The sequence below is a fragment of the Neovison vison genome, chromosome 12 (genome assembly GCF_020171115.1).
Source record: "Neovison vison isolate M4711 chromosome 12, ASM_NN_V1, whole genome shotgun sequence".
NCBI classification, from domain to species: domain Eukaryota; kingdom Metazoa; phylum Chordata; class Mammalia; order Carnivora; family Mustelidae; genus Neogale; species Neogale vison.
This window is the reverse complement of record NC_058102.1, coordinates 94,533,804-94,546,355: the sequence shown is the minus strand read 5'-3', so window position 1 is coordinate 94,546,355 and position 12,552 is coordinate 94,533,804. Positions and strand designations below refer to the sequence as shown.

The following is a 12,552-nucleotide window of genomic DNA, read 5'->3' as shown; positions in this document are numbered from 1 at the left end:
AAAAATCTATTGACTATTGTCTCACAGACAGACTGTGGTTTGCCGCTACGCACAAAGTCTGCTTTGAATGTCCAGTCTGTTGCTGGAAAAGAGATCTGGCTACGTATGCTTTCCGTGGAACATACATTTGAGGATTATTTATTAGTCCCCTGATACATAAACATTAGCTTCCCAAAACGTGTTCCTGGGAATCAGAACTTGACAACATTTTTGGGAGGCTCGTGAACAGAACCAAGAAGTTTACTGGCTTATAATTTGTCACTAAACTATTTCACATTTGTAAACATACTTTGTTTTATTCCAATATTTTTATTTTAATTCATCTTTTTAAGTAGGCTCCACACCCAGCGTGGGGCTTGAACTCACAAACCCAGGATCAAGAGCAGCAGTGCTCTACCTATGAAGCCAGCCAGGTGCTCCTACCTCATTTTATTCTAGATAATAAACCTAAAAGTGAATATAAACCACAAAAGACGACTTGTAAAAAATCTTAAAGAAAACCTCCAAGCAAAACAAGTAACTAATTGGGATATTACTACTTCAAAAAAAAAAAAAGGAAAAAGTATAATGCTTTTTGTTTTTTGAAGTCTAACTGAAAAATGAAGAAAAGGCACCAGAGGCTTAAGCTAACTCAGGGACACTAGAGCCATCTGTATCAGACATGTTATTCTACAACTCATGATCACGTATGACTCTAAATATTAATTGAGGAAAGAAATCATTAAGTCAGCACTTTCTGCCTATATGTTCCTCAGATTCAGGATTTGATAATGAATCAAGTCCAAACGCTCTACAGAAGGAAGAGAAAGTAGAGGACAGAAGTAGAAGCAGGAACAGGTGCAGGGGGAAAGTCCTCTTCTGGGGTCCTAGCCCTGGCTCACACTAGAAAAGTCTCCTGGCACAGCAGAACTACAGCCCCAACCTAGGAAACGTCCTTTTTTTCTTAAAGCCATCAAGCAAGGGGCACTGGTTCTATGACAGACAACAGCCCTTCTATTGACATTCTCTATCCTGTGAGCCTGAGAGATAAAGATCACCTTGTTATACTGACTTTTACATGTGTCCTTTATGCTGAAGTAACCCATACATTCTTTGAGAACATTTCTTACTTTGACAACACTTCCCATGTCTTTGTATCCTGAGTGCCTTCCCCATGGTAAGCATTTAATAAATGTTATTCCATTCACTGAATAAACACATAATATTGCCTTAATAAATGATAACAATACCAAAATACCAATACCAATAACAGCAGTAGCTGTCGGGCATGCATCAGTTACTCTAAGGAATATGGATCTGTACTGTTCGAGTTCAATTCCCACAGCTTCACTTATAGCTACGTGATCTTGGCCAAATTATTTAAGCTTTTCTCTGTGTCTGTAACTTCATCTGGAGAATGGGTAAAATAACAGTATTTATAAGATTCTTATGAGGATTATTTCAGTTAATATATGTATATTTTAATGCTTACTTAGACCCATAGTAAGTGCTCTACAAAGTTCGCTATTTTTATCTAGGGGATGTTCTAAAGACTTTACACACAGTAACTCTACATAATCCTTACCACTACAATTCAAGGCAGAAATTCTTTGTATCCCCTCTATCCGTGAGAGAAGTGAGGCTTAGTGAGGCACGCTGATTTGCTGTTAAGACCAAAGCTGGTTTCAGAGTCTTTGAGTAGGTTGAAGGCTGATCTAAGCCTTGGTCTTCTGTCAGAGGTAACTCTAAGCTAAGGACATAATGAACTACATGATGAACATCCCAAAGCTGAGTGCTGTGCCCAAGACTTAACAAGTATCTGGTGGAGAGGAGAGGAAACACTGAGTACATAATCCATGCCGGCTATCAGTCACATCAAGCACTTCATCATGTTTCCCATTTAATGGTCACAAAATCTCATTGTACAAATTAGGAAACCAAGGCTCAGAAAGAGTAAGCAATGACCAAAACCACACAGCAAAGCCAGTATTCGAACCAGATCTAGCTCTTTCGTCCAGTCTGTCCTTGATTTTCTTCCTACCCTTGATTTGTCCTTTCTGTAGACTCATTATCCATCTTACCTTCATTCCCATATTCAATAAATATGCCAAGTCAAAGAAAATTCCAAACGGTTTACCTTTTGACAAAAACATGTCCACAAACTGGGAGAAAGAAAAAGGGGCAGCTGAAGTCCTAAGGGATCAGACTAAGGTGCATGGGTTCATACCCAGTTCGCAACCAATTACCAAGTGCACAGAAGATATTAAAAAATATTTACTGAATGGGTGAATGGGCTGTTTTCTTACTTTAAAAAGGGACAGTTACTATAATAGAGTACTGGCTTCGGTCTCCTTTCCAGCTCTAGTCTCTGTCAAGTACATTGGACATCTGTCCACCCTGGAAACCATGACTAAGATTTATTTCTATGTTGGGCCAACACGAGAGGTTGCCATTAAAAAAAAAAAAAAAATTCCCTATCTAGAATTATTCTGCATTTGCTTCTGCAAAAGTACCCTGGGGATACTGCCCACCCTACTTTTCATGTATAAAAAAAAAACAGCAAAGCCAGCGATGAAGACAAAGACAGGCCTCTCTGACACCGCCCCCCCCCCCGCCCCCCGAGTCTGCAGCTCAGGCTGAGCAGACAGGCCTTGTTGTTGCAGGGGGTTGGTGGTTTTCTGTTTTACCAACGCACTGAGACAGTTGTTGTGCTGGTCCCAATTTTATGCTGGAGTGCAGCGCAAAAGGGTTGCCGGTAGAAAACCTCTAGTCCCACCGCCCTACCTTGCACAGGCCTCACCTTTAGACCCCATATGGGACTAAAGCGTGGATATAAATGTCCACTTGAGTTTTCGGTTTCCTCTTCCTTTTTTGGCCCCTGGAAATTTCCCTTACTTTCCTATGAGTTCAGTTACACATTCAAAATGATGTCTATCATATTTTAATCAGCATTTCTGGGAGTTTTATAAAAGAAATACTTTTCAGATTACCTAGTCTACTATATTTCTGGAAGATTGTTGCCTTTTAATTATCTCCCAGACAAGTCTATTTCTTTCTCCCTGTGGTGTTGCTAGTGCACGCCATTACTGTGAGCCCCCTGCATGGTATCCCTTCCTCCACTATGGCTTCTTCGTCCATAGTCCTATCTGTGGTCTTCGTCATCATTCTAAAATGCAGGTCTAAGGGGTGCCTGGCTGGCTCAGTTGGTTAAGTGTCTGCCTTCGGCTTAGGTCATGATCCCAGGGTCCTGGGATCGAGCCCCACATTGGTCTCCTTGCTCAGCAGGGAGCCTGCTTCTCCCTCTCCCTCTGCCTGCCACTCCCCCTGCTTGTGCGGTCTTGCTCCCTCTGTCAAATTAAATAAATAAAATCTTTAAAAATAAAATAAAAATAAAGTCCAGGTCTGAGCTGGCCAGTCTTCTAATTAAAACTCTCCAAAGGCTTCTCATGCTCTCAGGACAAAGTCCAAACTGCCAAGTGTGATCTACAAGCCTCCTGGACCTGGCACAATTTCACCTGGAGCCACACTGCTCACCACCTCACTACTCGCTCCCACCCAACTGCTTCTGTTCCACAAAACTGCCTTACACCCCTTCCCTTCTAATCCCTGATGCAGGATGTTCCCCTTGCCTGGAACCTCCTGCTCTGGGCCCCTCAACTTGCCAACTAGTCATTCATGTTTCACTCACGTGTCATTTCCTCCAAGACCTTTCTCTGACCTTCCCTTCCCAACCTCCACTACTAAATGGATTTCCATCGGGTCTGTCTGCACTTACCCTGTCACAGTACTTGGATTCTCCATTAAAGTTGTCTGCCTACTTGTCTGTCTCTAGGATCTAAATTACAAAGCAAATTTCATATCAGAAAATCTGTATGTATTTTTTAAACAAAGGAAGTACATTTAATTCAAAGTTGTTGTTGTTTTAATTAATTCAAGGTTTAACTGCATTTGGTCATATTATTTTCCTAAAGATCCTTGTTTTAAGTTAGTCTCAACTGCAGTAACCACACATATGACTGGGGGGTAGGGACCTAAACATAAGCAACCCCTACTGCTTATTTTCATAGAAAATCACTACAGAAATCCTGAGGTCTTTGCTTGAAGAAGTAGCCATCTTAAATGTGCCCACTGAAACATCTACCTGGTAGAGAGTGACTCCCACTTTTCTGTAATCAGAAATTTTATAAACACACACCTTTTCTTCTTACTTATAAAGTTAACCACAAATATACATTTACTGGCAAGAAAAAATATCAAGAGATCATTTTTAAAATGTGATACATTGATGCTCATAAATTATAAATGCAAAGAGTTGCCTTTTACATATGGGCATATGCTAATTAACTGCTTCTCAAAGATGGAAAATTCTAAAATCAAGGAGGTGTTAAGAAGGTAGGCTATCACCTTGGAAAGACAAATTTGAGTCAAGTCTCTCTTACTTGTACTGTTGATGATCCTTAGTGCTTCTTGTCTTTGCCATGAACCTTTCTGCTAACTTCTCTAGGTTCCGAGAATATTCCGTCTCAATTTCAGCTTTTTTCCGGAAGAAATCCTGCAGGTCCTGGAGAAGCTGAACTCTCATCTCTGTTTGCTGTTCCAGGCATTTTTGCTGTTCTACCAGCTGAGCTCGAATTTCTAAGGAAAGAAGAGAATCCATTGGATGGTTTTGTGAAAATCAGTGAGGTGTGCTGGTACGTGCAAGATAAAGGTAACGAATCCTACGACACATTTAGCTCTGTATTGGACCTTTACGAGATTGCTGGGTCTAGATTCATTCTTTACATAATCTGCTGACCCTTTAAAAGAATGAGACAAGTCCCAGGAAAGAATGTCAGAAATTAGAACAGAAACATGGGTTACATTTGCAATGCCACAAACATGCATGGAGTCATGAGGCAAAAAAATTAAAGCCTTGGAGATAACAATTCATGACACGTGACATCTTTGAGGTGCTGCGTACATTGTAATTTTTTCAACAGCATTTTCCCTCAACTATCCCTTATGAGTTTGAATGGCAAAGATGCGAGCATCATTTCTTCCAGACTTCTGAACCACCACATATTTGCCAGTTGGCACATACAGAAACTGACATCTGGTAATTTGTATTTAGTGCATAAATTTCTAGTTTGTAAAACATGTAGCTTCTGGGTTTATAGGAATGCCGTGCCTAAAAATAATTTCTTTCTATATCCAAATAATCCATTCATAAATGGAGTCCTGAGACTGCACTTCATTATTCTGGTCACAACATCAAAGGCTCTTCTCTTGGCTTTCAGTTTTTACACACCGTTCAAACTAACAGCTCTATTGACACATGTAATCCTGAAGAGAATCCTTTGATGATTTTAATACATTCGGAAGGTGAAGGTTAGTCTTTGACTGATTTAGGGAAAACACAAAAGCAAAGGCGTATCATGCAAAACTATCTGTAAACAACTATTACAATGAAAACGGTGTGTTCTGGAAAATGAGATACAGCCATAACGACGGACTTATTCTTGTCTGAGACCCAGGGTTCACCTCCACACAAGCAGATTCATACTGGAAAACTTTATTTCATCCTTCCCGGAGTCAGTGCATATTCCCTAAAAGTGAGAGCTGAATCTCATTGAGTACAGTTGATAGAAATCAATGTCCAGGGGCGCCTGGCTGGCTCAGTCCATGGAGCATGTAACTCTCCACCCCCGAGTTGAACTCGGGGTTATGAGTTTGAGCCCCACATCTGGGTGCATCTGGGGGTACAGATTCCTTAAAAATAAAATCTTTAAAAAGGAGAGAGAAAAATCAATGTCCAAATAACATCTCAATTTCTTCCTATTATTCTTCAACAGGGAAAGACTGAGCTCACAATATGTATGCATACACTTGGCCATGTTTAATCAAACTCATTAACAGCAGGGTAGTCAAATTCTCAATGGGGAGTCAGGAAACGTGCTCAATGTAATAATGGCTAACAATAATCAAACACTATTCTACACCCTACTGAAGTGGGTAGGAGTATTATCCTCATTTTACAAAAAAGGAACTGAGATTTAAGGAGATTAAATACTTTATCCTGGCAAAAAAGGCCCAAATAACTATGAAACGAAGCCCTCAGTAAGGTCATGTTCCAGGCAACACTGCTCTCGGGAGCGTCGGAAGCATTTCTCAAGTGTCCTCTCCTTGGTTTCTCTACCTCTAGATTGGGGGAGCCATTATTAATCGCATAGAAGTGTGGTGATCACTAGAGTGAAAACATTATTACAGGCTTTTAACTACCAGGAACAGCATCTGGTTTTTAGTCAATCAAAGTAAGTGTTTTTCAATACAGTATTATAATCACCATGTCTGCCAAACTCTTTTCCCCACAAATACAGAACTATTTTTGTTTCATGAAGAAAAAAGAAATCAAGGGTGGGGATATTTCTCATTCAGGAATCTCAGTAAGTCTTTTAAGATTTAGTAATTTTAGCACATCTTGCTGTGCTAAGAGAAAATAAATCAATCGTCTTAGGCTGTCAACTAGGTGCCCCCCCCCCCTTTAAGCAGTGTTAGTGCCAAATAAGAAATAAAAGTGGCCAAGAGTACAGAGCTCAATAGAACTACACAAAAATTCTGTGGGCTTCCTTCTTCAGTCTCATTCTTAGATTTTTCTCTTGCTTGCTTCCTTCAGTGTTTAAAATCAAGAACTAGGGGCACCTGGGTGGCTCAGCGGGTTAAGCCTCTGCCTTTGGCTCAGGTCATGATCCCAGGGTCTTGGGATCGAGCCCCGCATCGGGCTCTCTGCTCAGCAGGGAGCCTGCTTCTCCCTTTCGATCTGCCTGCCTCTCTGCCTACTTCTGCCTACTTGTGATTTCTCTCTCTGTCAAATAAATAAAACTTATTTTATTTATTTATTAATTAAATTAAAAATCTTTTTAAAAAATCTTTTAAAAAAATCAAGAGCTAGGGGATTTTGAGAAGGAGGACTATATTTAAACAGTTAAAAAAACTCATCTTCTTTTTGTAGGCAGTAACTGTTACTTCATATTATCTGTAATTTCCCCATGAAAACAGGACAGTAACAGCATTTTCAGGAAGGAAAATGTGAAGGGACAGAACCTAGGGTATTGTTGTAAGAAAATAAAACATGCTCCAAAAACTGAAGGAGAATTCATTTGATCACCTCTTTAATTTAGACAAGTTGGGGACAAATGAGGAAAAGATCATTAAAAAAGAAAATAAGGAAAAAAATATCAGTATAAAGGTACTACCATAAGACATGCCTTATTAGGAAGAGAAAACCTTTGGGTTCCTCATACCACACCAGAGCCGAAGGCAGCACAATGTCAGAGGAGCTCATTTCACTGCACGTATGGTAAAGCTTTATTAACATGACCTCACTAGACATGATCTAACCTTATATGGCACTGATGAACTGAAAAGATTTTTTAATAAATGAGTAAAATAAACAGTCATATAAATTCTGGCTCACTGCTCAGAACAAAGAAGGCAGTGATGTACTGCACCCCACACCCTATCAATCCTTCATGGGACCACAGGGGGCTACAGGACATAGCACCACTGTCATCATGAGGGCTGGAACTGGTGAAAGCATCACATTAAAGAGTGATTTCTCGAAAATGTGTGAGTCTTACTTCTGTAGAAGGGATTGCAACCTCCCACCCACCTTCTTTAAAGACACTCTCGCAGGACTCTATTAGCTTTCGTGTATCTAGTATTGACCTGGACCATTTTTTTGAGACTCCAGCTTCATTTTAATTTTGTTAACCAAGCCATTATTGAGCCCCTATTTTGTATTAGGCAGGGGTTACAAAGATTTATGATGCACAACTCCTTCTGGTAGGAAATATAAATCCTAAGTTGATAGTATCAGTACATCAGTGCTGTAATGAAGAAATGTACCAGGAAGCTATGGAAAGGGGAATGGACAGGGGTAGACTGTGGAGGAGGAGCCTGTAAGATATAATGTCCTGTATAAGATATACAGCTATAACCACCAAAGAAGTGGAAAGATGATTCATAGATTGGGAGAAATATTTGCAAATTATGTATCTAATACGGAACTTATATCTAGAATATATAAAGAACTCTTACAACTCAACAACAAAAACACAAGTAATTCAATTTTTAAAATGGGCAAAGAATCTAAACAGATACTTTCTCCGCAAAAGATCTACAGATGGCCAATAGCAAATGAAACGTGGCTCAACATCATTAGCCATCAGGAAGAGGCAAATCAAAAGCAAATGAGATACCCCTTCACACCTGCGTGGATGGTTATAATAAAAAAGACAGGTAATAACAAGAGTTGGTAATGATGTGGAGAAACTGGAACCCTCATTTGTTGCTGGTGGGAATGCAAAATGGCACAGCTATTCTGGAAAACAATCTGGAAGTTCTTCAAAAGGTTAAACATAGAGTTAACACAGACTTAGCAAGTCCACTTCTGCCTAGGTACATACCCAAGAAAAATGAAAACACAAAAATTTATATACAAATATTTAGAGCAACATTATTTATAATAGCTGGAAAATAGAACACCATACTTGTCCATCAATTGAACAGATAAACGAAATGTGGTCTAGCCATAGAATGTTACTCAGGCTTCATAAAAAGCAATGAAGTACTGATTTGTGCTACAACATAGATAAAACCTGGAAACATAACCTTAGTGAATGAAATCAGTCATGAATGGAAACTGATTACATTATGAGATGTCTAGAAGAGACTAATCCATAGAAAACAGTTGAGTTGTTACTAGGGCTGGAAGAGTTGGGGGGAAATGGGAGGGATTGCTAAGGGGTATAGGGTTTCTTTATGGGATGATGAAAATGTTCTAGAAGTGATGGTGGTGATGGTTACAAACCTGTGAACACACTAAAAACACTGAATTATACACTTTCAGTGGGTGAGTTAAATGATATGTGACTTACAGCTATTATACAAAAGACATACTGCTGTATCACAATTCCAAGAAATTTGGGTTGTGGATACATTCCTAAGAATGACGATAACAGTACTAACAAAATAACTCCTCATATTCCCATGCCTAGCACTTTTTAGTAGTTAATCAAATTTGACAACATAAAGGTAAGTACTTTAAAATGATGTCTTCATGGTGGTTCTTGCTTCAGTATTTTTACTTCATCCTGAATTTGTTTGTAAGCCAGAGTAGTAAATTTACTAACTATGAGCATCATTGGTGTGTTAATTGTCACAATTTCTAATGGTATAGAAAAGATTTGCCTAATAGAACATTAGGAGGGGCTTATTACCATGACTCCCAAATAGCACAATCTCTTTTAGGCAGAAAAATACCATCTCTGAGGAGGTTCTAAGCAGCCATTATTTAAATCTAGGTCAGGACCTACTAAATAATAATAATGGCCATTTTAACAGGACTAAAATTTGCTGCTTTTTGAAAAAAGACTTATTATTTCATTTCTGATCTAAGAGTGCCACCACAGAAAGTATCAACATTAACAATCCAACAATAGTACACAAAAAGTACGCTTTCAAACTACTCAATCTGTTAAATAAAATTGAAACAGTTCCTCTAAGCTATAAAAATCTGCTGAAAATACTAAATAAAACAAAATTGTCTTGGGAAGGAGGAAACAGAGACATTTCTTCCTATAGTTGATAAAGAAAGGGAAGTCCTAATCCTTGGAAATAAATTTGTGTGAGACCACAGAATGATGCATAGTTCATGGAAAGATTGAGTCCATGAGATGGGGCTGCTTCTTTAATATGTTACTAAATGACTAGCACTAGCACATAAAATCAATAGATTGGGTGTGACTCTCACGATCGCTCAGCAGACAGAAATGCAATGACATTTCTAAGTTGTCACAAACCATCTCAATTATTTCATAGTCTTATTTGGTCAGATTTTTCCTTATGATAATTTAAAAAGTATACATTCTGTTAAAATTTATCAGTACCTTTACCCAATGAATAAAAGATATTTTCCCAAATGATAGGTGAGAGCCAATGGAATGTCTCAGAGAAGAACCCAGTGATGCTCTAACTGGTTCTGTCAATTATTCACATGCTTACTACTTACATGAATATTTTTACACTCTTTCAGTTGCCAATTAGCTAACTACCAGGTGCAAACTTTGGTGAAATACATTTTTTATGCTAGAAATTTGGAGAAAAAAAAACCCACAGGGGCACCTGGGTGGCTCAGTGGGTTAAATCTCTGCCTTCAGCTCAGGTCATGATCTGGGGTCCTGAGATCGAGCCCCGCATCGGGCTCCCTGCTCAGCAGGGAGCCTGCTTTCCCCCACCCCCCGCTGCCCTCTCTGCTTGCCTTTCTGCCCACTTGTGATCTCTGTCTGTCAAATAAATAAATAAAATTTTTAAAAATCCAAAGACATAAACAAAGACCATTTCTCTATTTCAGTAGAAATCCAAGATTTATGCTTCTCTTATAATTCACACAGAAATTAGGTAACATCAATATGGACACAGACAGGAGTTCTAGAGGTAGTATTAAAAATCACGGCAGGGGTGCCTGGATGGCTCAGGGTTAAGAGTCCCACTCTTGATTTTGGCTTGGGTCATGATTTCAGGGGCTTGGGATCGAGCCCCAGCTGGGGCTCTGTGCTCAGTGGGGAGTCTGCTTGAAGTTCTCTCTCTCCCTCTCCCTCTTTCCCTTCCCCACTTGCACATGTTCTTTCATCTCTCAAATAAATAAATAAATAAATCTTTTTTTAAAAAATCATGGGACAATTTTCACCTTGTGAAACAACAGTCCCACCTCACAAGACTGGGGAAGATTAAATGAGTAGAAACGAAAAGCACGCTGCCATCTGCAAACTACCTGGTAAAATGTAAAGATGCTATTATTACTAGCATCTGCATGCTTTTGCTACAAAGATATTCACTGACCATTTTTCTGTGCCAGGCTCCTTACTAGGCACTATAAAGAATAGGCGGAAAGTCCAGAGCCCCATCCTCAGTGAGAAGACAGACAGTGCAGACAGTGAGAGCCAGTGTCCTTCAGGGTCTTAAAGTATGTGTGTCAAAGAGCAATGGAGGTGTTTGGGGAAGTTTCCATGCTTGGGCAGAGGGGCAAGCACTGAGGAGGTAACCTTGAGATTGACCTAGCAGTTTGCTGGTACACATAGGGGTAATGGTACTCTGGGCTGAAGGAAGAGCAAACTCACTTGTAGGAGGAGGGAGAGAACAAGGAGACTTATACCAAGGGTGTCTCTGCTGTGGAAACCCAACCCTGGACTGCTAGGGGGTCTGGTCATAAGCCTAGGGCAGCCCCTTGCAGAGAACTAAGGAGTAAGATTTTCTATCTTGGGTCAGTTTCCCAGACTGGTTTGATGATAAAAACCACCCGGGGTGCTTATTAAAAATACCTGTGTCCAATCCCCTTGGCTGGCTATTTTTATCTTGTTGGTCTGGCAGGACCTGGAATGGGGGATTTTTATTAAATACCCAGGTGAATCTTTTCACTGGGTTACTTCAGGAAACACAAGCAAAGGACTGAACAATTCTGCTTAAGGAAGATACATAATCAGACTTGCATTCCAGAAAATCACACAAATAACTAATTAAATAAATGAAATGCTAAGCATCTTACACCTCAAGAAATCAGAATTTCTTTTGTAAACTGTATGGTTCCCTGTTTGAATTATGAATTACTAGGCAAAACAAACCAACAATAAAACTCTCACAAGAATGAATGGTATTCATGTTCTCCCCTGCCTAAGCCTATTATTTTAATTAGTCATGAATCACTCATTTCTGTCATCTGGTGTGGAACTAATGAGTATTTCCATTTAATTTGCTATCAGAAAGCAGAAGCTGATTTTCAACCACATTGTGGAGAAACCTGTAGAGCTGTGCTGGCCAATATGGTGCCATTAGTCACACTGAGAGCTTCCAATGTGGCTAGTCCAAACTGAGATGTGCTGGCAGGGTAAAAATACACATGAAATTTCAACATCTTATTAGGAAGAAGGAAGGATGTAAAAATGTCTCACTGATAATTGTTAATGCTGACATTTAAAAATGTGGACACTGGGAAAAAACTCTAGACATTGGCTTATAGAAAAGACATGAATTGACATTAACTTTACCTGTTAATCTGTTTCCTTTCACTTCTTAAAAATAACTATTAAAAAATCTAAAATTAGAAATGTGGCCCATCTCTAGGACAAAGCTCCTCTAGGATCTGAGGACATTAGCAACCAAGTTTCTCATAGGTGGAATCTGAAATGTGGAGTTCTCATCAGAAGAGGTTTTTGAAGAATTAGCAGGTTTGATGAAAAGACAGAACTTAAGCACAGTGCACGTATGGGACAGAATACAGAGGAGGCAAGACCCTAGTTGCAGTTAGGAATGTGACCTTGGAGGAGGAACGACTTCTTTGGACTCCTCAACTGCAGAATGACTGCTAATTATAGATGTCTGTTCACCCTTCCAAAGAAAATGAAAGGTTTTAACAAGAAATGAAAAGACATCCTCATCTTGTAAAGAACTGTATTGGCCAATTATCATAAAATATGTAACGAAAAAAGAAGAAAGATGTTCTACATTTGATAATATTGACTACATAGCCTAAAGGACTTT

General features: G+C 39.3%; 1 protein-coding gene across 3 annotated transcripts in view; it reads right to left on the bottom strand.

Moving 5' to 3' along the window:
• Positions 1-12,552, bottom strand: part of SRGAP1 (SLIT-ROBO Rho GTPase activating protein 1) — a 274,642-nt gene that overhangs the window by 133,218 nt on the left and 128,872 nt on the right. For all 3 annotated transcript variants that reach the window (XM_044227489.1, XM_044227490.1, XM_044227491.1), the window contains exon 2: positions 4,419-4,614. In XM_044227489.1, coding sequence (XP_044083424.1) covers positions 4,419-4,614 — 196 coding nt within the window. The remainder of the gene's footprint in view (positions 1-4,418; positions 4,615-12,552) is intronic.